Source organism: Dryobates pubescens, chromosome 5 (genome assembly GCF_014839835.1).
Source record: "Dryobates pubescens isolate bDryPub1 chromosome 5, bDryPub1.pri, whole genome shotgun sequence".
NCBI lineage: Eukaryota > Metazoa > Chordata > Aves > Piciformes > Picidae > Dryobates > Dryobates pubescens.
In genome coordinates this window covers 10,830,242-10,856,373 of record NC_071616.1, presented here as the reverse complement: position 1 = coordinate 10,856,373, position 26,132 = coordinate 10,830,242, and the positions used below count along the sequence as shown (strand labels likewise).

Below are 26,132 nucleotides of genomic sequence, written 5' to 3'. Positions count from 1 at the left end.
ATTATGTTTCTTGATTCTCCAAGATAAACCAGACAAATATTTTTCACCATGTAGAAAAAGCAAGAGGGGGGAGGGGGGAAAGAGAGTCCCCCCAAAGTACCTAAATTTCAGCTCTAATTAAATAAATAGCACAGCATGTTCTCTGCTCTTTATCCCACATTTTACATAATTCAGAAAGGAGGAATTAGTGTCACAGAGAGGTCCAAAGCTAAAATGCTAATCCAGAAGACTCGAGGGTTGTTTTATTTCCTTGGCAAAAGCCCTTTATTTCTTTAGGGAATACACTTTGTATAGAATCCCTATACCTCACAGAAACTCCACTCCACCATTAAGATTCCACATAAAATCAGTGTTTTGCTCACATGGCACTTGATGCTCTTACTGACATCTACCGATTCTGCCTCATGGACCATTAACAGAAAGGCCAAAAAGCAGGAAACAAAAAGGCCATTTAGAAGTAGGAAAGAACAACTGATAGACCAAGTGTTATGATTCAAGAAGACAGAGCAACTTTCTCTAGAAATCAATCAGAATTCAGTGTGTCAAGACTACTGGGGTTTGGTTTAGAAGATGACACAAATAGTCTTAGAGTAATGAATTCTGCATGCATTAGAACTGGACTTGGCATACCTAAAAAAAACGCTGACAGCAAAAACATGTTAAAAATGCATACCAAAAAGACTTGTTAAAACATCTAAGCAAGACATAGCAGGAAAAAAATGTGTTATATAGAAAACTGGCAAGGACAAAGATCTTGCAGAAGCTTAAAGAGTCAGAACACAATAAACACCAGAATCTAAAATCTTGACATTTCCACATTTCATTAAAAACAATCAAAAACATACAAACAACCCCCCCCCCCAAAAAAGCAAAACACACCAACCCCAAACCAACCAACCAACACCCCAAACATCTAACAAAACAAAAATCCTTCCAGTACCAAACACCCCTCAAACCAACCAAAAAAAACCCCAAAACCCCTCAAACAACAAAACCCCAACCAACACAACACCACACACCAAAAAACAACCAACCACAAAATCCACACACTCAACACTGCCCCCAAACCAAATGAAAGAAACAAACACCAAACATCATAATATTCCTGAGAACACTAAAAGAGTAAGAATAAGTTACTTTTGCCCAGCTCCTATGTAAGAGTTGTACAAGTAGTAAATAATAGGTGTGAAGGAAGGCAAATATACATTGATCAACACAAAGGGCTTTGGACAAACCTAGGAAGAAATACATCCTAGTTACATTAACCAGGATTCAGGGAACTCAACAAGATTTGAGGTGTCATCTTTTTCTATTCTTACGCATCTCTCTTCCTGATTTTTCTTTACACTTGTATTTTCTCAAGTTCATGTTATTTAAACTGCCACTGCTTAAATATGCAGAAGTTACTAATGCAGACCAAAATCTTAACTTCATAGTTTTTCTACTTCAAAAGCAGTAAGCTCCAAAGACGTAATATCTAGAGAACTCCAATCTAATACATTAATTACCACTACTGTATTAATTATATTTTGACTAACAGCCTAATCTTGTTGTAGCACAACAAAGCCTAATTCCCAATTGCTTATGGTAAAAACTAAGTATCAAAATAAATATGCTTCACATTAGCAGGGAGAATCAAGCAGCTGCTTCCAAGGTTTTAAAAGGTAATTAGGTGAGCCAGGCACCAGCTAACTTAAACACATGTCAGGTGAGTGCTTTGAAAAGCAAACAAAAAAGTCCCTATGTGGCATCATACCTGTTTATATGCCAGAATGACCTGTCTCTGAATCTACTCTGCTTCTATGCTGCCTGTGGGACAGCACATGTATTTAATGACTATTCTCTCTTTCCCAAGGTCAAGAACACAAATGCTTTAAAAAAATAACAACAACAACGTGATTGGCCATTGGAATGGGCTGCCCAGGGAGGTGGTGGAGTCACCATCATTGGAGGTGTTTAGGAGACTTGATAGGGTGCTTGGTTGCATGGTTTAGTTGATTAGGTGGGTTGGATAATAGGATGGACGCGATGACCTCGAAGGTCTCTTCCAACCTGGTTTATTCTATTCTAAAGAAACCATAATAAAATATGGGATGATGGGAAATGCTTCATTCCAGACATGCCTTTAAATAAATAAAACACATGCTTTAGGATTAAAAACCTGTGCTCTTCACAAAAACCATTGATTTTTTAAAAAAATTGCCTCCAGTGAGTTGACATTAAAGGAGATCTTGAAGCAATGTAAATAAACTTTGTATTTACCTTTCAACATCATGGAGTATGACTTGCTCATCATTACCTGTAAGGAGAGACATAAACACATCATGTTCCACTAGTTAAAAAGCATTGTAGTTAAAGGATTAAAATAAAAAAAAAAAAAAAAAAAAGAGTAAATGTGATGTAAAAAAACCCTTCTATTTCAAAACCAGAACTGAAGCAGACAGAAGACCAGTTCAGCTGCCAAGTGCTCAGCTCCCTGCTCAGTTACATGAAAGGCTCCACATGACATTTTCAAGTCATGATCAAATCCACCAATCCATTCCACCTGCTACTGCTGAACAAATAACTCAACTGTGTTACTGATCATTCTTTGTTGAGTTTGAGCTTGAGGTTTGGGACATTTGCAGTAAAACCAAGAATATCATGTGAAGCAGCAGAATACTTTCAACTCTCGTGTGAATGCACCTTGCTCCCTGCTCAGAGTATGCTCCAAAACAAGACAACAGAAGGTGAAAAAGAGATGTTATCAGCAAAACACACTGGGCTCCTAGCTCAAATGCCACCAGTTCACTCTGTCAGCGTTCAGGGTTTTGCAACCATTGAGAAGGCAAGAACGTGACAGCTAGTGTAATTTCTTTTGTATTAATAAAAAACAAAACAAGGAACCAGACAATCATGTCACTTCTCTTTGATCACATCCACTGAACACAATAGAAACTAACCACATGCACACAGACTGAGAGGGTCACAGCTACAAAGCTATTCCACTGGCTCATGCAGTCTTTTTCACGCTGTATCAACAGAGGATTTTTTTTTTTACTCTTTGCACTGAATATTTCTTTATCTAATTTGGCACCTCCTCTTTAGAAATATTTAAAGACGACACAGTCATATTTAATTCAGAAGGGGAAAAAAAGAAACAGAAGAGGCAACCAACCAGAAATCCCATAAATTTGTGTTTTCAGGCTCAGTTATGTCTTTGCAGTTGTGGTATCAAGTTGTGATGCTTTTCTAAGATACACCAAACCAGAGTTTCAGAAGAAGCAAGATTTCATGTTAAGATTCTTGAGTGTTCAGGTGACTTTTTCATTTACCCCATACACATTTCAATTTGTGTTCTGCCCCAACAGAATTAATACAAGAAAGTTTACCTTTGACTAATAGGGTGTAAGATTTCTCTACACCAACTTGCTTTTTGCACAGGCTCCAGTTAAACCATGCTGGCCTTATGATTACTGCAGTAGCTCATCTTTTCCATGACACAAGAAACAAGTCACTTAGTGTAAGTGTCCTTTGACCATTAATTGCAATGGAAACTGCCCATTATAACAGGCAACATTTGTATCTATCAAAACTACTCTGGTGACTAGTGAAAACCAGTCTAATTTCTTCCAGCAGACCCTCCTGCTCCTCATTCTCCATTCAGAATTAATGCAGTCATCCTTCTAGATGTCTGACTTCAGGCCTCTGGTCATTATAGAATCAACCTTCCCTTCCACCACAAACTCCAAAAGATGAAAGAAAGGAGTAGGTATGTGGATTAATCACTGCTTCTCTCTGCTGTCTGTGTAGGAAGAGAAGGTGGTTACAAAAAAATCTAACCACAAACTGCTTGGTTGCTTCTGTTAAGAATTCATCCCTAAGGAAATGCCACTGCTGCTCAGCCCAGTAGGGTTCCCACTTTCAGTATGTTACCTTAACAGAGAGTTCATTGTCACTGAGAATAACAGGGTGTAAAACTACCACACTGGGCAGTAATTGCACATGCAACTCTCCCCTTTATAATCTCTCTTGTATTGATAACTGCAATGATCAGAAAGACAAGTATCTGTCATTTCCTTGAGTTACATCTGTGAAGATGAAATACTGCAGAGCACATGCAGAGTAACCCAGTTAAAGTGGCCTGAACCCCGCAGCTGTCACATCAGGCCACTATGGACACAAATTCAGTTCCAACATTAAAGCAAACACCAAAACCAAAACCCAACAGCCTGCAATTACTCCATACAGTTTACTAAGAGGGGATCTCTCATTTTAAATGCTGCTCTGCTCTCAGTGTATGTGGACAGAGAAAGGTAACAGTACTCTTCAGAAATGGGAATTTCATTGGTATATTGAGACAGCTTTCTTCCCCACAGAGTACATGCAAAACACTGTCACTCAGTCCCTGCCTTCCATTTTTGTAATGGCTACATGTGATGCATGCTACACATGCACTCCTTCAAAGCAAAGAGCTTTGAAATTACTTGGATGCAATCCAATTTGTATGGAAGTGGAAAATCCTTTCTTCTCTGCTATCAAGAGCTGCTTTAGGGAAAGGTCATCAAATCCTAAATCATTAGTCATTGGCAGCTTTATTTACAGAATGAGCTGAGTTCTGTGCACTGGTTTCCAAACTCTAATTTTTAGAAATTTTAAACTATTTCAGCTTCCATGAGTCAAATACAATTTCAACTTCATTATTGGGGATAAGGGATGACAGCCAATAGATTTTATGACCCACAATTCTTTCAGGCCTTTTAAGAATCTTCCAGAAGACTGTTGAGTGAATAAATATAGTTAGACCCATTTTACCAACAGAGATAAAACAGATGGTACATGTAGGCCATGCAGCAAAATGACTCTTTTCAAAGGATCCAAGAGTCAGACTCACAGCCCTTGCAGATAAGCTCTGCAAATCTTGGTGGAGCAGCTGAAAGAGTTCCTGACTCCTCCAATGGAAGTAATTTCTGGCAGAGGCACACTGTTTATGCAGACTGGAGGAGGAAAATGAGATGAGAACGGCCAGTTTGCCTGTACATCAGCTGTCACAGCTTATCTAACCTGGCATCTTAGCAAAAATCCATCACAATCAATGATCTAAATCTTTAACTGCAGGTGTTAAATGCAACAGCCTCTGAAAATGGCAGGACTCAATGGGCAGAGGGTTGAGCTGGAAATGAAAAAACCCATTACAGCTGGTCCACCAAGACTTGGCATAGTTCATTCCTTGAATATTCATGTAAGATTCCATTTGTCTGAATTCAAACTGAAGTAAAACAGATTCCAGCCCAAAACTTCATTGGAATCACTCATGCAGATACATGCATTGGAATACAGAATCAGAAGACTGGCATCACTATTTGACATTTTCAGGGGGTTCTCCACCTAAGAATTAGATCTGAATCATTTCATCCTTAAAATATTACACCATCTTAAGCTTTGTCATGCCTTTTATTTCTAAGAGACATGCTAGTTTTAACACAGCATTGAAGGATGGGAAGCTTCCACCACTCCCATCCACTATGAATCAATTTATAGCATTGATTTGCAATTCACAAACGTTGGTTCAAAAAGGTAGTGAAGGGCTGAGACCAAGTAGTCTAATAATACCCTAAAATAAGTCTAGCTGATACATTAATGGACATACTATACTGATAAAACATAGAAATTCATCTCCAGTCTATTATCATGTCAGATAACAGAAATGAAGTACAGCAGAAAATTGCACTGGCTGCATTTTGACAGTCTTGTGCCTTTTTCTTCTCAATTCAATCTTTCTCTCTACTTCTGCACTTTAAAAATCAAGTGGTGAAATGAACCTGAATTCTAGGAATTACTACCTCAGAATAAGCATGTGTTCACTTTCTTTATATTAGTTTTAAGACTGAATTAAGCTCTCTGTTAAAAAGTGGATTTATATTAAAAAAAGATGAAGAATGTCAAGGCAAATTAGAACCCAATGTGCCAGCAGTTCCAAAAGGGACTAATCCAGTGAGGACTGAAATGAGGCTTGAGAAAAAGTGATCCACCAATAGATGGCATTAGCCCTTCATTAGCCATCTAAGGGTGTACTAAAATCAGCTAGTAAGAAGAGATTCACAAGCATCAGACTTGAGTGCCAGACAGGGGCTGCTCTCAGTACACCTAAGAGGGAATAACAAAGACCACGCTGCACAGTCTGTAGCACAAGTAGAAGCAGACTGGACCCAGTATTCTCATGATAGTTTATGACACAAAGCATTTACATGAGGGTTTGGAAAAAGGAGAATTCCCTGTTCCTGAAGAACCTTCAGCTGCTGATGAAGGACACCTTCCACATTCTTAGAGGAATGTGGAAAAGACCTTCCCCTGTGGGGCAGGATCTTGCTCATGGCTTCTACTCCAAGGTATACATAATGCAAGCTCCTGTGAAATCAGGGTGCTCTTGCTTCCTTACCTCCAGAGAACACTTTGGTATTGCCACTGTTGAAAGCTAGGCAGAAAATGTTAGAGTGATGCTCCCCCTTCAGCTGAACTGGTTTGACTCTTGAGTGGATGGCTTCTTCCATATGCCAAAGCAAGACCCGGCGGTCATCCCCTCCTAGAACAAAGAAAAGAACAATAAATGTGCATTGCTGCCTGAGCCATGTGTAAATTGATGACAGACAAGATATTTCACTCCCCAGTTATTCATAAAAAGCTTTGCTGAAACCCTAATTAGCATGAAAAAAGTATACCTCACAAGAGTTTAGATATATAGACAGGCATCTACATTAAAATGCCATGCAGTCAGGTATTCACTAATATTAATGAAAACAGAGGAATTGTCAGGAAAAGTTTGGATTAAACAGCTGCCATTCTGCCAACACATAGTGACAACCTATAACAACCTAGAGACTCGGAATTTTACTGGTATGTAAAAATCTGTGGCAAGCTGTAGATGAATTACATGCCAAACTAACATATGCACGTTGGCAAAATGCTTCTACACCAACTCCTTGCTGCCACCATCTCTTAGGTTATTCATTAAACAGGAACTTTCCCTGCTCCCTTCACCAACAACTGTATCTCCTCTAGCAGTCTTTGCAAAGCCTCCATAGCATGAATTTGCTGCAGAACTGACATGTGGACATAAAAATTATACTGAAGCATTTGGAAGTCTTCAGCATGCACAGTTATGTTATGCTTCTGGATCTGTAAAGCTTAAGACAGACGTTTCTGAGGCGAACTCCTGACAAAGAAAATAACCATGATGAAGAAGTTCTACTTTCTTTTGCTTTACAGCTTGCTGTACTACTTCTAATTGCTTGCCTAGGTGCATTCCTCTGCTCAGAGCTCTGTGCACAAATATACAAGTGTCTCCTTCTCCTTCTTGCAAACAGATATAAACCAAACATTTTACTCTGTTCATGCTTCAATTGCATTATACTTGTTTACTAGGAAGAGAAAAAACCCAAGATATTACTGTATTGGACAGATATTACTGTATTGGACAGCACTCCCAACGTCAATTTTGGATGCCTGTAAAAATCTAAATTAAAATATAAATAAAGCTTCTTCAAGTCAGACTCAAAATATTTTTGGTATATGTCTTTAATAACAAATTAAACAAACGACATCATAAGTCAAAAGTACCACTAGAAACATGCCCATTTCAGTTAAAACATATTATGGCTTCTTCACAAAATAAAAAGCATAAACTTAGCACCTTCCAAGCTGCTATCCAGAAGGAAAAAGGCATAAAATGGAGACAAAACAAAACTGAAATGGTCTGCAGTCTACTTCAGGAAGAGGTAAATGCATAAACAGAATTCATGACTACTGCTAATCAGATTTCTTAAAACTTCTCACATCATGAGAAGATATTAAGAAGTTTTCCCATAGGAGTGAGTTAGGTCAAACATCCTTTAAGTTAGCAGCGTCTCAGCCATTAAGTCTCCTAACAGATTTTATGACAATCACTTTGACAGACAGTACAGCTGCACGTTAGGCTTGCACATGCTCCATGAAACTGTATATTCCTCCTCCTGATTTTGTACTTTACAGAACAAACAAGAATAAACCATAAAAAGGTTTGAGGTGCATTTGGTATCTACTGGGAATAAGAGTCAAATGCAATGGGTCCAGAAAAAAAAACTCAAGAGTAATGGTTAATTAAACCAATGGGAGCTTAGATTCCATTCTGTCTAGAACCCAGAGAGCTGTGTTTGTGCCCTAGTGATTTCAGATGAACTAATAGTAAACACATAAATACACGACTGCTAAGTCACACTAAAATCAAGAAGCAATTATCACACTTAAAGTGGTTACTTTCCCAAGCTGCCAACAGTCAGGTATTAACGTTATCACTACCTGGCAAACAATTTAAGCAACATTTAAGGCTGCTGAATGCCAACATCAATTCTACCAGACTATATTTACTATCTTTCAAGACTTCTGTAAAAAGCATTTCAGGGCAAAACTACCAACATAGTGTTTTTAATTGTTACCAGTGTGAAGTGATTTGCAAAACCACTGCAGTAAGTCTACATAGCCTCCTATCTGATAGCACAGCCACCATCTGTCTCACTTAAACAGCAAACTCATTCATATCCACTACCCACCTAGTCCAGATACTGACAAAAATACTTAAAATATCAACAGACATGCACATCACTGTGGTTTCTAGCACACAAAGTATGTCAGGAGCAAGTTAAATTGCAACCTGTGCAGCAAACTCTTTGACAGTGTTAGAAGCTGCCACAACCTTCTTTTCTATAAGCTCCTATACCTTTGTGCCCATTTCCTCTATCTCCCGTTTAGAAAGTACTCTTGCTAGTGAATCCCAATGTCTCTCTCTTCCCAGACACCTAGATCTACAAGAGGCTTTGGTACAAAGACCCTCACTATTGAGCATCCAACACCACAAGCAATCTGAGAACTACGTTTGCCTTTGTAGTGGACGTTCCACAGTTTAAGAGATTGAAGTGCTCCCCACACTCACGCAATTCTGTCTCTTCTCCATCCATGTATTGTCTTGCATGTACTTGTCTTTGAGAACTTCTACAACCCTGTTTCATGCCTCAGTTTTACTCCTCTCATATCACACTGAAACAGAAAAGTTTAACAAAATTATGTTAACTGGGTTGGAAGAGGCCTTCTAACTCAATTCATAGAATCATAAAATGGTTTGGGTTTGAAGACTTTAAATAGTTTAGTTCCAACCACCCTGCCATGGGTCCTCTAGGTCAGATTGCTTAAAGACCCATCTGGCCTCGAACACATCCAAAGATGGAGCATCCAGAACTTCTCTAAGCAACTCATTCCTGGGTCATCACCCTCACAATAAATAATTTCTTCATTATATCTGATCTATGTCTACCCTCTTTCAGTTTAAAAATATTACCTCTATAATTACTGATAAAGAGTCCCTCCCCATCTTTCCTGTAGCCCTCCTTTAAATACTAAAAAGACTCTGTCAGGTCTCCCTGAAGCTTTCTTTCCTCTAGGCTGAGCAATCCCAACTTTCTTAGCCTTTCCTCATAGGAGCACGTGCAGGACCTTGCACTTGGCTTTGTAGAACTTGATGAGGTTTGCATGGGCCCACTGCTCAAGCCTATCACGGTCCCTGTGGATGACAGCACCACACAGCTTTGTGTCATCAACGAACTTGCTGAGAGTGCACTTAATCCCACTGTCCAGGTTGCTGACAAAGATGTTACACAGCACCAGTTGCCGTACCAAGCCCCGCAGAACACCGCTCATCACTGGTCTCCATTTGGACATCAAGCTGTTCACTGCAACTGTTTGAACACCACCACCCAGCCAATTTCTTGCCATTGAGCAAGTCCATCCATCAAATCCATGTCTCTTCAGTTTAGAGACAGGGATGTCACACAGGACAGCCCAGCTTTCTACCAGTCCAAGTAAATGACATCAGTTACTCCAGAAATACTTCTGCTTTAGGTCCAGTTTTACCAGAAAGAAAAAGCCTTACACATGTGTCCAGTCATGGAGGAAGACTTGTGGCAGAAAGACATTTTACCAGGCTGTACATCTTCATACAAGACAATAAGAAGTCACAGGCAAATATACCCCCAAAAAGGTAAGCCTTATGTGACTGAAACCAGGAGAGGTGCTAATCAGCAGATGCAACCTCCACTACCCAAACATCACTCTTAGAAGAAGAGGGAAGAAAGGAGCAAAGGCATACATGTATGGGCAGGTATACAAGGAGATAGCAAAGACAATGGAATATAGAGAACTTTTAAGCTCTGCAGAAAGGAATCATGACTCATCAGACAAAACGCATGTAGCTCACAAGTCTGTAATAAGTTCTGTAACTTGAGTTACACATCTGAGAATTACATGAAACTCCAGAACTACAGCATTCATTCTGTGCAGCTGACCAGTGACAGCAGATTAATTCAGATGCTTTCAATTCACGGTGGATTTATTGTGCACACACACCAATTCTACAACATGTGAAGCAGAAGCCGCTCAACACTTTTCAAAAAGCACTTGGGATCACTCCACAATGCTCCCCCCAAACAAACAGCTGTGTATGGCAAGGAGCATAGACCAAAAGCAACAGATTTGCCGCACATCTGGCAAGTTTGGATACATGGCCTCATTAAAATACCTTAGACACCAAAGCCCCACATGTATTTTCTAGAAACTGAAGCCCCACATGCAGTACTGAATTTGTAATTCTTTAGTTCATGATGTCAGAAGTAATATATTCAACACCTACAAGTGGAATAGCTTGATTTATATCTTATTTGGCCGATTCTGTTTAGGACTGCATGACTAATAGTTTGAAAAGTGGAAGTTTATGTGACCCAGCTAAGAATCATGCAATGCCATTCCACAGATACCTTTTTTGAAAGGAATCACATGGAAAAAAAATATTAATTAGTTGAGTGCTTCAGTGCTCACTGTAGGTCAAACCTGCTACTACATTCAGACCATAGGGAGATGAGAAGTCTGACCAAAGATGTATCTGTGTACAGAAGAACAGTATTCTTGTTGTGGTTTTAAAGTAGCACAGGCAAACACTATAGCTAGAATATGCCTATTCTAGATAACTTGAGAGGTCCTAAATGACTCAGCATGGCTTCATAGCATGCATTTCAGCACAAATAGTTCCCTGCCCCCACAGTTCCTAAACCAAAGCATCCAGTTTTACCCTGCTTTTGGACTAGTTCTTCTCTGAACATTTCCTGATCTGATTACCTTCTAAAAGAGGCAATCAGTAAATTCACACACAATTAAATTTGAAAGAAGAGTCTACCTCCCAGTAACAGTAACTGTTCTTACTAGTCCTAAAATTATTTGAAGGGGGGCAGAGCATAGTCCTGACAAAAAGCAAATCTATTCTAAACAGCATTTGCATAGCTCATGAAACACACTTGAACTCTTGTGTGCTCACAGAAGCACTTCAAAATCATACCACTCAGGAACTAAAAATTGCAGTTTTAAAGTGCATTAACCTTGTTGATTGACAAAGTTCATGAGTGCTACCCTTCTCTGACTCCCACATATAAGGTCCAGTCACTGATAACTTACATGGCATTGGGCAACACTTATAAATGTAAGATTAATCTTATTGCTTGCATCTGCTCAAGAAGTTGCATGAGTCACAGGAAGAGGAACCAGCCAGCGTTTCAGTAAGTTGATCACTTAGTTGACCCCAGCCATGGACAGAAGGCCAGGCTGTGACAGAATTACTCCCAGTAGATAGATACTTGTCTAGTTTGTTCTCAAAAAAACACCACCAAGGTACACTTCACACCCTCCTTAGGCAGCCTATTTCAGTGCTTCATTATCCTTGCCATTAGAAGATTAGCCTAACATCTAGCCCAGGGTGCAGTTTGACCTTACATATAATCCTACTCCCCCTTGCCATGTGCTCCTGCTATTTTGCCTCCCATTGAGTTCAGTGGTGATGCAGCCAGAGGGCTAGTAGCTTAAAGAAGCTAACCTGACAGAAAATCAACTGTCAAACAAGCAATCTCTCCCACCCTATTCCTTCCCCCTGTTTGGATGCTTCCATTATACCAGCTTATGATTTTAAGCTTTAAAAGTGCCACATTATAAACAATGAAGAGGCAAAATAAATGAATGAACTACAGGATGAAAGGGAAGTGTAGGATCAAACAGCATCCCATCATCTTCCTACAGTTTCAGACCATTTCTTGATCTATTCTCAGTGGACAGAGTAATTAAAAACATTTTAAGACAGCTTGAAACTTGCACCTCTACTCAAGTTTTCCTTATGAAGACTAAATGGACCTCTTTCCTTTTTCTAGACATGCAGTCATTCCTCACACGTTCTTTGAACTTGCTCTAGTTTGTCTTTCTCAAAGTACAGTGGCCAAAATGGAGCACTGCACTCCACTGGAGGCCCCAACAGCATCAAACAAAGCAGGATCACCTCCCATGTTTTATCATGTCTCACAATATTTATGTTGTGATCTACTGCTATCACACTGTGATCCTCTCCTACACAACTATGTGGTCTCCATAGTGTACTTGTAGAATTGACCAGTTTCATTTACATGCTGTACTTTGCACTTGTCCCTATCAAACCACACATTTCCCCCCCACCCCCCAGGCAATGTCTCTTAATTAACTTCAAATTCAACTCCTTTGCCCTGAAATTATAGATGTTGTTCCTGGCATCACATTTCAAGATCTCAGACATCATGTAGTAACTGGACCTACAGATCCTGCCTCACAGAAAATTCTGCTTGAGTCAGAGACTAAGGTCAAGACTGCCCCTCTTTAATGCATACTTGACACACAAGTCCCCTTACTTCAGAAGTACCTTTGCTAAAGTGACCTCATTGCCCTGTTTCAGACTCATGCTTCCTCAGATTTACATTGCAACCAGATGCCACACAAACTTATGGCACTTCCTTGCATCCCCACAAATCCACAGTCATAGAAGAGCTACTATTTCTTGCAGTATCTGATGAGGGAAAAAGCAGAGGGAAAAAGGACATAAGCAAAGATTAAGTAAGCCTCAGATTCCACTAGTTCCCAGAAGTTATCTTCAAAGTACAGTTTAAAGTAGGGGAAAAAAAAAAAAGTAAAAAAAAAAGTGGGAGGTTCTGATAACGACACCCATGTTTGTAAGAGATAGCAGGGCATGAGGAATGACAGTCAGATAAACAAATGGGAAAACATCCACTAACCTTGAGAATGGGAGAAAGGAAGCCTAGTACACGATTAAGTAAAGTTGATTTTTAAGAAGTCAAACTGCAGAAGGAGATGCTTGGCATATCCAAGGGAAGAATTCAGCTGCACATCATTGCACAGTAAATTTCCATGCACCAACAGTCATGTGTTTCCCAAACTGCTAACAGAAAAATACCACCACCTAGTATATAAAGTGTTACAAAGACACATTTTGTCCAATAAAATCCTTCAACCCCATCCGGCAGATACTTTAAGGAATTTCAGCCTACTTACACATTTCTGATATGTTCAGCTTTCCTCTTCCCTTGTGTCTTTCTAAGGATTGGTGTTTTCTATCTGTCACATTTCACCTTCTCCTAGGAATCCACCTCCTCCTTTCATTTTTCTCAGTTTTAACTCTTGACCTTATGCCTGTTTTTTTTCCTGCACTCCTGCCCCAAAATAGTAGTCTCTCTCTTTCTCTCCATCCCTAAGTGACACTGTTGAGGTCCATACAGGTACAGCAAAACTGGCCCCCCTGGCAAACTTGTTGACCTCCACTTTTTTACTTGAAAACATGGTTAGGAAAAAAGTCAATTAAATATCTAATCTCCAATACAAGATTTAAAGAACATACCAAAAAATTCCAAACAGGCTTTCAAAAGGCCTGCAGAGGGTTGTCTATGCTGAGGTTCCCTCCAAAGTCCTAAGAGGAAAACGACCTGGAATTGTAATACAAACTTAAATGGTTTGAAATGGTTACTAAATAGTAATCACTAGCCTTACAGACTTGCTTCTGTAAGAGACACCCAAAAAAATATGAAAAAACTTTTAAAAGGTGGGATGAATACCCAAAAAAAGCATTCCAGCCAATGCTGATAGGAACAGCACTAATTTGGATGCAGACTAGCATTTGAACAGTTTTGGTATAGCTGCTATGAATGCACTGCATCTGCCCTGCTTAAAACAGCTCAAACAAGGCCCAAGTTGTTAAAAAGTCAATTAGGTAAAGCAGACTTCTCCAAGTCAAGAACATACATGTTACTTAACTGAAAAGACTGCTTGCACTCTCCCTTTTCACACACTCCAATATCCCTGTTAACTCTCTTAGCTGCTGTAAGCGCAGATGGAAGCATCTAACATCTCATCCTTACCTCAGCACACTGACTATTTTGAGGGAGGAAAGACCCACATGCCATCTATTCTAAGGCTTTATCTGCATTTGGAAGTCTTCTGAAGCAACTCTTCTAGAAAACTTCACATTAGAGATATCTTACACCCTTCCTTTACCTTTCATCTGAGCTCCCCTTCTGTTTCTTCCTGCTTTTGCTATTTCTCAGTTCTAACATTAGGTCTAACTTTAAAAAAGTGGAGTGTTTTGAGTGTAATTTTAATGAAGCCTGGGCTTAAAATGGCATGAAACTTCACAGAGCATCTGGAAATCTTTCACCTTTTAATTTCTTAATCTTGACTGAAGAACAAAGCACCTGCCTGCTATTGCTGCATCACATCCAGCATTCTAGACCATGTGGTCACAGATAATGTAAAACTTTGTTAAAAATAGTTATCATAATTAGAGTTCTTAATTTTCTACAGACATCAGTAGAAGTTCAGACTTCAGGTAGTCTGTTCTTAATTATTCCAAATTTGTGCACTGCTGACACATGTAACTTAAGCATCCTCTCACCATGCCCAACTTGAACTTTAGGAGGGTAGAACTCTACATAGAGAGGAAAAACTTACCCCCTTTAAACGTTATCAGAAATTAGGAAATTGACCATCATTTGGAAGCCTTCCTTTTACCTATGCTTCTTTAGATGTTCACTTGATGAGAAGCCTGCCACCTCTCTCCCTGGCTCAAGCAGTTTTAATCCTTAAAAACCTCTTCTAGCCCTTGAATTTTTATGCTTCTACATACAGAATGCATGTCAGTGTAGGTATGGACATTAATGCTATGGCAAAACCCAGAGTGTCTCCTGAGGCTTTGAGTAAGAACAGGAAATACTGATGGTCTTTCCATCACTTATTATAGAAAGTAAGCTTTAAATGCAACAACAACAGACTTATGCGAGCTCTCTGTTGGAATTTTTACATAGAAATACATAACTCTGCTTACTACCAGAGAAGGACCAGTACACCAACTCTGGTACACCTAGGAGCTTCAGAATAGATGACCCAGCACTCCCTTCTAACATACATGCATATACATCAATATATGCATGTACAAATACATATGTATATTCACAAGATACATGGATGTGTATCTGAAAAGCAGCATACACATATGTATAAAATATTCCCCAAGAGTAACACTAAGGCCTTCCATGGATGCTTATTCTAGAATCACTGGACTTTGGCTTTTAAGTTTCTTCAGGTAATAAAGTTAAATTTAGGAAGCTCACAGTATATCAGCTTCCACTCTATGTTTATAAGCTGCTTTCATCTTGCTCTTGCTTAAAGGTAACCAAACAGACATAGCAACTTTTTATTGAATCCCCCGTGTTATTTCTGGAGTTGTTACAGACACCTTAGTGTGACAGAGCCTGCCACTGCCCAGACACTACAGCAAGGCCGTAAGCAGCCGACTCAGCCATGCCCCTCAACACCTTCCTCAGTAGCCCCTGTCGCTATTTACAACACCCCAGAGGATGGCGAGCAAAAACCAAGGCCTTCTTGCTCCTTCTCCACTCCGGTAAGCAGGCGAATACCCTTTTACAAGCAGAGAGACCACTCTCAACAAAGCTGCCACGGCCTTATGCCAAGCAGCTCTGCGATTCCCCCGAGGTCCATTGCCCCACACGACAGGGGACGGGCACTTCCCGCTGCTACTGGCAGCCCCAGTCCGCAGGACGGCAGAGGAAGGAGGGCCGCTCCCTCCAGCCTGCTTTCTCCAAGGGTGTGGGGCATCTGGGACACGACGCCCCCCGCCCAGAGCCTGTAACGGACACTACACTCAGGGGCCTGGATGTCCCCGGGGCGGCACGGCAGGAGTAGCCCTTTCGGGCTGTCACACCCCCCCTCTACCCCGCAGCCCCGAGGGGCTCTACCCCGTCGCAGCGGGGCGCCCCATCTCGGTGGGAGAGATGCGCCGCGACTCCTCCGGCCCCGAGCCTTCGGGGCGTCGCGCCGTGCCCCGCCGCGGGCGGGATAGGCCCTCGATTCCCCGGCCTGTCGCTAAGAGCCGCCCGAGGAGAACGCGGCCTGCAGCGCCCGGCCAGGCCCCGGCCTGAAGTTGCCTCCTTCCCCCACCGCCCCTCCGAGCCTGGAGGCGGGGAAGGAGGAAGAGGCACCTGCGCCAAGCGCTGCTGCGGTGGGGGAAGCCGGGCAGCCGGCCGACAAGCCCCACATCATCTTCCTGGCTAGGGGGGAAGGGGGTGAAAAGCCTTCCCCCGTCCTTAGTGTCGCAGCTGATGTCAAGCCCTCGCCTCCTTCCTACCTGACAGCATCCCACCACCCGTATGGCGCCCTCATCCCCGGACAGGCAACAGGGGGGGGACGTGAACCCAAAACAACATCATCGCCAAAATAATCACCCCCTCCCCAACCGCGCCCTGCAAGGGGAGGAAGGAGGAGGAACAAAACAAACCCCTACTCCCCTCCCTCACAAGAAAATGGGGGAGGTGGTCCCAAAGTGACCAGCCCCTCAATTAAACCGCTCCGGTTCCCCGCCCGATACCGAGCGGGACTACAGTTCCCCTCGGCCAAACTCTGACCCGCCGCCCACCCCCGGCAGCGACCACTGCTCCTGCCCGCCCGCAACCGAGGCGGCCCGGGGCACGGCGCTGACAAATGTCACCCGGCGCCCACAATGCACGCCGCGGGGGTGTTTCCTCTCCCTTGTCGCCCCCCTAGATAATAAAATCCTCTTTTAAGGCGCAAAACACACGAGCCATCAAATAAAAGGGCACCCTCTGCGCCCTGGAAGCACTCCAGGAAAAACTTTGTCCAGGACTCCCCCCCCTGCCACCCCCCAATAACAGTCGAATTTAAAACCTGTCAACCATTTTGGGTCTCTACTTGGGAAACATTCCCGGGCACCGGTGGTTTTGAGAAACGACTCCGAGCGCCGCCGCCGCGGCTCCCCTCCCCCTGGGCCGCGGGGGAGGCGGCCGACGAAGAGGAGGAGGAAGAAAATGCTTTCTGGGGAGGGGGTAACGGGAGAGGGCGAGGGACGGGGAGCGTTCGCTTTACCTGAGACCAGCCACTGGCCTCCATTGTTGGAGAATTCAATGGCATTGACACAGCCGAAGTGGCCCAGGAGATCCTTCTTGTAGAGGTTCCTGCAGCCCCGCAGGCGTCTCCGCTGGAAGTCGTGGGTGAGCAGGGGGTCCCCCTCCAAGCCCCGCTGGGACAGGAACCCCACCACGGACCGCATGCTGCCCCCCCGGCCGCCTCTCCTCTTCATGCTGCCGCCTGCGCCGCTCCCCGCCGCTCCTTCCCCCGCCGCCCCTTCCCCCGCCACCGCCTCCCCTCCCCCGCTTCCCCCCTTGTTATGGTTATGATGATTTTTCTTTAGCCAGCCATGGCAGAGAGGTGTTAGACACTCCGCCGCTTCCTGATCCCGCTGGCTCCTCCCCGCTCCCCTCAGCAGCTGATCCTCAGCTGCAGCCCGCGCCTCCCGGGCCGGCTCTAACGTCGCGCTGCCGCCACTGCCGCCGCTTTTTAACTCGCGCCTGTAGCGGTGCGCGGGGGAGGATGGATGCATTCGCCACTGCGAGGCCACTCCAAGGAGCTGCGAAAGGCGCTTTCTGCCGCCACTCAGTTGCCCTGCCTGGGGGGCGGCCCGGCCCGCCTGAGGGGCTTGCCTCGGCCCGCGGCTGGCCAGCAGGTGTTGCCGCAGCGAGCAGGCGGCGTCGCTGATGAAGATGAACGAGAAATTACCTCCCCAGAGCCATGCCGGCCGGGCGAGGGTCGACCTCCAGAGTCCTGTCGGCAGCTCACTGCAGGGAGGGTGAGGAAACAAGTACCCCGAGTGCGTACGGTTTGCCCTCCGTAAATCTTGACCGATTTCTGCGGAATCTCCAAAAGTTACATCTTCAGAATCTTGTTGGGATATTTTTTCCTTTAATACTGTTTTAAAGGAGCTGAGACTTTTGTTTGTTTGTTTTGTTTTCCTTGCTGTCTCCTGCTCCTGCCCGAGCAGCACTGAAAATAGGATGCTCACCCCTTCTCAAGTGAGTCAGTAGACACTTCTGCAGCTGTTGGAAATACAGATGGATTTTCTTCTCACGTTAGTATTTCCAAAACTCCAAAAGGCATCTGACTAAACAGGTGGAGCTGATCTGTGTTGTCTTTTATTGCTTTAGAACACCCTAACCTGTGTGTTTGAGGGGGAAAAAATTACATTTTGTCTTCCACAGGACCCTGTTCCTTCACATGTACTATGATCCCAAGACTACGGGAGTGCCCATGGAAAAGTTGCATTGGTGAAGCACAGCACAGAGCCCCTAGTCCACCTTGCAGCTTCTGACTGCACTCTCCCTGCACAAGGTGAATAGTCTCCCATCTGCAGCTTCAAACTTGCAGGCCTGTATTTCCCTGCAGGTGAACTGGTGACAGTACCTAGGAAAGATAAATTTTTCAGAAGGTGAGGAATTATCCCGACTGTCCTGGTCTTCTTTGTGTGGAACCACCTGCTGGGTATTAGGAATCTCCAAACTTTAAAACAAGCATACAGACCAACTTTTCTTTACGTAAACTGTGATATGGCAACATTGCTGACTGCTGTTAGGCTGCTGCCATGTTCTAGTGGCAGCTTTTCAGTAGAAATGGGATTTTTTTCCCCCATGACATAAAGTCAATCAAGTGCTTTAGGATGTCTCATGGTTAACAGTATAGAAAGAACATAAAATCATATAAACTATGCTTTTTATTTGACAATACTGTAGCTTTAATTTTAACATATAACACACTTTTAACTGGAGAAGAAAAAAAACCACTTCTTATATTTCATTTTTTTTTATATCACTTTTTTCCTATACGTGACAGCAATATGTATAGAAATCAGAATTTAATTACATGTATAATAATTGAGAGGAATATCCAGACACACTCAGTTACCTGTTTTCTGTGAGAATGATAATTAACAAAGAACAGTTAATCTCTTCTGCATCTGAGCAATATGAAGGTTTCTTTTCTAGTTACAGCTGTTGATGGCCAAGTGTTGATATGTAACATGTCTGGTAAGCCTCGATATACAAAGACCCTGCCCATTATGATTTGTGTTTATTATCTTTCCTTTAGACATGGGTAAATTGCACTGGTGTAAACTTCATAGCTCTTCTGCTTGCATGCCATGAAATGCTGTGCCATTACAACTACATCAGAAACTGTTGCTCACTTCTGAATTCCCAGCACAGGTAAGTGGTGCGACAATTTTCTACCTGTAGACTCTAAAATGACTCCATCACTTTGTATTCCATTCTCTTGAATTTTCATACAGCTCACATAACCATATGATCTGAGAGCATTCCAGAAATATGTTACAGAATCACAGAATGGTAGAATGGCTTCAGTTGGAAGGAACTTTATTCCAACCCCCATGCCATGGGCAGGGACACCTTCAATGAGCTCAGGTTGCTTAAAGCCCCATGTAGCTTGACCTTGAAGACTGTGGCTGCCTCTATCACATATGGGTCATTTTTTTCTGCTTTCCTGAAACACTGTTCAGGTTGGGCATGTTTGGTTTCTGCATCAAAATAAATAGGTGTAGGAAGTTTCCATTTGAAATGTGACACAATAAAATCTCCACTGCTTTCCCTCTGTGTTCTTGAGCCAGTCTCTAGGAAAGAAATACGGAAATCAAATTATTTCCTACCCCCCACACTGCTAGGATTTCCAGGAAAGATTTAACTGTGTTTTGGTTTAAAATCACATTTGTAAGCAGTCAGAAAGAAGATACCATGTTGTCAGAATAATAGAAGGCTGCCAGTCTGTTCTGATAAATGCACATATTCTCTCACATGACTACATAGGTTAAAAAAAAAGAAGTGTTGGTTAGCATTCTTTTCACTCTGATTCCTTCATTTGATTTAATTTGCATATAAGGAAATTACTGTGGCCTATACTGTTAACATTTTCCTTTGACAGTAAGGTGTTGCTGTGTTAACAATGCCAGAGTGCTGCAGTGTCTTCAAAACATACACGCTGTTGGCCAGAGTCGTGCTGAAGTAGCATCAGTGAAACATCTTTTTCTGCTTTAATAGGGACCCTCCACACCTCAAAATGGAATTGAGGTGCAAACAGTACTTAGTCAAATAGATTAAACTTCATCCCATTACTGTTCTGTTGGACCTGTTGGCACACGTGGTGCTGTACTGAGACTGTCTGAATGTCACAGACCACACTGTACTGAACCTGGCCCGGCTTGGTGGGCAGAATAAGTCAGGGTCTGGTTGCACACACTGCTTGAGCAGTTTAATTTAGGACATCTATAGTCTCCTCCATGCCTCAAAAGCAGTATGTAATAAAGCACAAGAAAAAGTTTTGATTAGAATTTCTCCAAGTGAGCACTCGAGGGACAGAGTCAACTGGAAAGGAAACGGCAGATAATGAACAGGGTGGTGACTTTCTGTACAGGCTCCTGGAAATGAAGGTGATTAAATAATGTTTGATGCAGTACAGAAGAGGGAACTCTGAGACTGTTTCCAACAGAGAAGTGATGTGTCAGAGTAATGATCTACAGGAACAATCTTGGGTTGTGGTTTCAGAGTTGCTAAATTTAGGGTTGTGCAGTCTCCCAGCACTGCTAAATTGATTTGGATGTCAGGTATGGTGTGGTGTCACCTTGCTCTTGTATTCTGCCCCTGCTACAGAGTTTCTGCCTCTGGAAGGACTGACAATACCTGATCTGGTTTTAATTTCTCCTGCTACAAATTTATCCCTTCAACATTTTTTTCTGAACAAATTTGAATTGGCAGAGTGAGATAAATGGCATTAGTGGTTTCCATTTGATGGCTGTGGTGTATGTGATCATTAATAGAAGGCCTACAGTCAACTTTATCAGATGTCAGATCATGGCCTTGACAGCAGGTGATGACTGTTGTTACGAGCTGCATTGCGGCGTTATTCAGAGAGAGGTATGGGGACAGTCTAGATACAGAAGCAAGAGACCTAAACAAGGGTCTTAGTTGCATGGGTGGATCAGAGGACTCTGTCTTATAGATGCCATATAGAAGTTTAAAATTTAGATGCACCCTGGGAGTTAGGATCTACAGAGGTTTCAGTCAGAGCTGACAGTTGACATGCAAGCTTGAATGGCAGGTAGACTGACAATGTTATACACAGAAGATATGTACAAAGAAGGTAATAAGAGGCCTTTCAGGGAAGAGAAAGAACCATGTTCTAGTTCAGTTAAGCTTTAATTTCCTGCTCATCCAGAGAAACAGAAAAAGTTATTATTTGAGTTTGGATAGAAGGAGATGGCCCTGGGGAAAGAAGCAGATCTGTAAATCACCTGGAGAGAGATAGTAGTTGTATTTGTGTTTCACATGAGAAAATGTGGGAGGATAAAAGGAGAAGACCATGAGTACAGCTCTCTGAGGGTCTGTCAAAGAATACTTAGAAAGAAGGTTTAGGTTAAAAAAAAAAAAAAGATTTGAAGTGAAGTGTGGTTGACTGTGTGGTCAGAGAGGATGAGCTTTAAATATATATATTTTTAATTTGTTGAACCTGTGAATGGCTTTTTGTTAATCCAGAGTGGAAACAGAGACGTTTGGACAGTGATAGATGTCTGTGGAGCCCAGAAGTGAGAGAGAAGTTACTAGGAAAGTAATACTGAGTCAAGGAATTTATTTATTTTTGAGGAAGAATAGAAACAAAAGGAGGGAAAACTAAGAAGACTGCAGTATTTTAGGCAGATATTTAAAAAAACAACCCAACAGTCTTGTTTGAGAAATGTATTCCCTTTGGTGAAAATTAGATGGCATCTGGGCCTTTTTCCTTTTGCTTACTAATTTCATGGAGCAGAAAAGTGGGCAGAACAAGCAGTGTTCTCTCAAACATCTCTCCTTGGGGCTGTTCAACTAAAGGTGTAGCTTTAACAAGCAGCTGAGCCAACCTAATGACTTGTGGCTGAAAGGTGGCTTTATTTTTTCATGGCTATGTGTTTCTACCTCTTTGTGCTGATGCTACTGCTTATTGGACTTGCTTGTCTGCTGTCCTACTCAATTAATTTGACTCACAGAAGTGTCACAATGAGTGCCAAAATCAGCACAGGCAAATCAGGAGTGCCCAGCTAGGAGTGGAGTGTTGGGAGATGAAGGATGTCACCTTCTCAGCAGAAACAAACTGCAAGGTCTTCTGGAATGCAACCCACTGGGGTAAGTTAAGCTGAAAAGGAATTGTGAAATTCCTCTCTATTCCTAGATAAGCAATAAAAGAGTCAGCAATTAATGAAGAAATATGTTGATGATGATCAGTATTAATACAATTCATCCTTGTGGGATCAAGCTGGCAGTTTATACCTCAGATGGGTTTTTTTTTTCAGATTACCATCATTGGAGGTGTTCAGGAGACTTGATAGGGTGCTTGGTTGCATGGTTTAGTTGATTAGGTGGTGTTGGATGATAGGTTGGACACGATGATCTTGAAGGTCTCTTTCAACCTGGTCTAATTCTATTCTATTCTATTTGCAAAACCTGCAAACTCTGGCAGATCCCCGCAGTGAGTTACTGCTGCTTCAACTTTTGGCTGTAGATGTAGTTTTACTGAAATCTGTCTCTATGATGAGCTAGTTCAAGGAGTTAAACCAGGAGAAAAGTACATTTTTTTGCTGTGCTAGCTTTCTACTTGCTTAATTCCTTGAATCAAACATGCACCAGAGTGTTTGCAGAAGCGAGGCAGTGTAACAGTGCCTACCGGTAGAAGGGGGAAGCAGAATTGCCTCTTTCAGCAGGAGCTAAACCCTCTGTCCACCTTGTTGCAGTGTGAAACTCCACCTTTAGGATGTGGCTTCACAGTTGATTGATCTTATTCTGACGTGTTGATGGAAGAAATGGTCCTACTGCCTTCCTGCTAAAACAAACCCTGCTTAAAGTGACTTGTTTGAATATGTAGTCATGGGGCTACTAACATTGACACAAGGAAGATGAATTACATTAGAAACTGAAAGATGAGTTTGTCTTCTTTCTGTAGCTTGGGATGGGGCCCCAAATAGAGCGTTATTAATGAGCTAGTGGGGACAACATGCAGCTCTCTGCTCATTGTCTGCTAACAGCAATTTAAGTCTTGGCTGGAGCCTCTTTCATTTGATATTCTGTGATCATTGATTTTCCTTTGAACACTGCATCATTTACCCCAGTCTTCTGCCTGTTAAAGGATGAGCTAATGTGATTATAATTTTTTTTTTCCCCTGTGATCAGCAGAACAACTGAATCCTGGTTTCCTATAGACTTGTCCTGATGTGGTACTGCTGTGTGGATTCTCATACGTATATTAAACAACAACTGCACACGTTGCCACTTTTTCAATGACAGCTTTATTAGAATCTGTTTCATCAGTTTGGCTTTGCATTTCACAAAAAGCTACCTTTGTACAAATTGAGATGGAATTGGGCAAGGCTTAAAAATGCTTTTTTGTCAAGGAAGGGGGTGAAGAAAGGGGACCCACAGACAGAAACACCAGCAGGCAGTGTAGTTGCATAAGCCTTCTTGCCTTAGGAAATTAGGCTAAAAATTATTCTTTTGACAGAGACCTCTGCAGACATCTTGGATCAGGCTACAGAGGCAAAGAAAAATAAATCTTGCTGTTTACCATGTAAAGGCTTCCTGTTACCTTCTGCAAGTAAGGAGGTAATAGATTTCTCATAAGTAAGGCTAAGCCAGCAGTTGGTGTTTACTCACTTGGTTACTTTTTTCATCTTCAGCAATGTCCTCATCAGGCTTTGGGAACTTGTGGGGGTTTTTTTGTTTTGTTTTCCCAGAGTGCACTCATGAATCAGCTCCTTTCATTTGTTTTTAACTTAACATTTACACTTGAAAAATGGTTAGGTAAGAGAAGCCATTCAAGAGAGTTATGGTTTACAGGACTCTGTTTATGTCAGTGATGCCATGAAAAATAAGGGCTTTACATGCAACCAAGGACACAATCCTATTATTGTAGAAAAGCTAGACATGGGGGTTCCATTATATACCATCCTCACTTTAAGACTTCCACTGTGTAATAAATGCAGGCTATTTTATTGTTTTCCTCTCTTTTGTATCTTTACACTTCTATTACCTCAGAAACCAAAATAAACAATTTGTAAAAGGTAAAACTGACCTTTTTCAGATTTCTGGGTGGGTGCCAGAATGGGTCCCACTCTGAACAAACTCTGTAGATTTGTTCATGTTTGGTCACTATTTTGAGCTCATCTGGAACTCTGATAGAGTTCTCTTGAGAATGCCTTGCCTACCCTGCAACAGGGCAGCTGGATCCAGGAGCACATCTACACTGGCTTCTTGGGTCTCCTTCCAGCAGGTGTTTGGGCCTTGAAGTAATTCTGCCAGGTGTCCAGACATTAACTTTTTAAACTAGTTTACAGCTCAATCAGTTCTGATTCTCTGACTCTGTCGTTACAGAAATGCTGGTGCTGAAGCAGGGAGCAAGCAGTCCATCAGGTTGAACAGGAAATGTGGGACTACCTTTCCAACTGGCCATCCAATTTTATCCTAGATTACAATGACCATGTACAACAAAGCAGCATACACTGGGGCCCTGAAGGTAAGAGGAAAGGAGAAAAGCAGGGACAACGTGTCCACCTGACTGTGGGAACTCTTTAGCCAGAACTCTTTAGCTTTTTCTCCCAAGCATGCACACTATGCGTTTTCCTTCTGAGCCCGAGTCATGTGATGAGCGTCAGAGCAGCACTGGCTCCTGCTTAATGACCTCCATTCCAGCTGCTCAGCTGTGTCAGGTGTGTTAGGGCATGAGGAATGGATGGAGAAGCTGTGGCTGGGTTGTGACTGTAAGAGAGATGCAGCCCTTCCCTGTAGAGGAGAATGAACCATAGACAAGATGTGCAAGTTGTGCAGTGTGTGAGATGCAATGCTTTGGAACTCTCAATGGGTAAATACAAAAATGGTTACAACTTTCTTCACTGTAGAGCAAGATCAAGGGTCTTTGCAGAAAGACTTAATATACAGAAGCTGTAGCTCTTGGGTACCAAGCATTTGTTTATATGTTTAAAATACAGACACAAATCACTGGAAAATAAAAGTTCCTGCTGTGACCCTACCACCAGTGAGACACGAAGTGATGACACCATCCTGGCTTAGACCTAGGACTTTATAACAAACATCTATTAAGCTATAAGGGTCTGGTCACCGTATTCCTGGTAGGAAGAGGGGCTTCTTTGCCCAGATAAGTGTTCTTCTGGAAACCAGCTGTGTACTTGTTTGCTATCAATTGGTCCTGACCTCATTCCCGAGTTAAAAACGATCAAGGGAGGTTGGAAAGAAGGCAAACATTCACCTACTGCCAGGAAGAATGCTGCTTCTATAGAGATTTCCCCTGATGTCAGCCATTAGCTGCTTTGCGGCACCCCTCGGACAACGTCTGCTGATGCTGACGCTCTACTAAGGAGATCCTCCTAACGATTACAAATGACAAAAGTGAAAATGAATTTTGATGCTGACTCCGAAATTGCCAAAGCAATCCGAAGCAGTATTCTCTGTTCTTTCAGTGTTTCCTCCAAACAGATACAGCTAGCTGGGATTCCAGCCACACAAAGATGAGGAAAAACTGGGAAATACTGTGAATTACAGAAGAATTGGAAGAAATTCCCTTTCCGGTCTGCCATTGTTGGTTCCCTTCCGTTCCCCGCAATGCCTCGGTCCCCTGGCTGCCGCTCCTGCCCGAGGAGCAGCGGACGCTGCCCCACAGGGCCTCCCTTCGCTTCACTGCGCTTTCTGGGCACGGGGGTTCTACCACCCGGCCGCAGCTTCCTCATCCAGGCTTCCCCGTTGCGAACGAGCAGCCCCTACGTTCCTTTCAACAACTGCTGGATTTTCAGTATTTTCATTAGTACTCGC

The 26,132-nt window shown here is 42.5% G+C and overlaps 1 protein-coding gene and 1 long non-coding RNA gene across 5 annotated transcripts in view; one reads left to right on the top strand and one right to left on the bottom strand.

The window, feature by feature from the left end:
* DCAF5 (DDB1 and CUL4 associated factor 5) overlaps nucleotides 1–17,558 on the bottom strand; it is a 73,188-nt gene extending 55,630 nt beyond the window's left edge. The window contains exons 1-3 of one of the 4 annotated variants that reach the window (XM_009900625.2): nucleotides 17,314–17,558; nucleotides 6,419–6,562; nucleotides 2,263–2,299 (exon numbers count right to left, since the gene is read on the bottom strand). In XM_009900625.2, coding sequence (XP_009898927.2) covers nucleotides 2,263–2,299; nucleotides 6,419–6,562; nucleotides 17,314–17,527 — 395 coding nt within the window. In that variant the 5' untranslated portion in view covers nucleotides 17,528–17,558. Of the gene's footprint in view, nucleotides 1–2,262; nucleotides 2,300–6,418; nucleotides 6,563–8,944; nucleotides 9,037–17,115; nucleotides 17,206–17,313 lie in introns of those variants that run through there. The other 3 variants (XM_054161592.1, XM_054161591.1, XM_054161590.1) reach the window with 3 other exon arrangements.
* Nucleotides 17,559–17,988: 430 nt separating this feature from the next.
* LOC128897238 (uncharacterized) lies at nucleotides 17,989–25,004 on the top strand. Its single transcript, XR_008462249.1, has 4 exons — nucleotides 17,989–18,393; nucleotides 18,483–18,709; nucleotides 19,366–19,481; nucleotides 24,681–25,004. It is a non-coding gene; the product is annotated as an uncharacterized LOC128897238 (long non-coding RNA).
* Nucleotides 25,005–26,132: the final 1,128 nt, after the last annotated feature.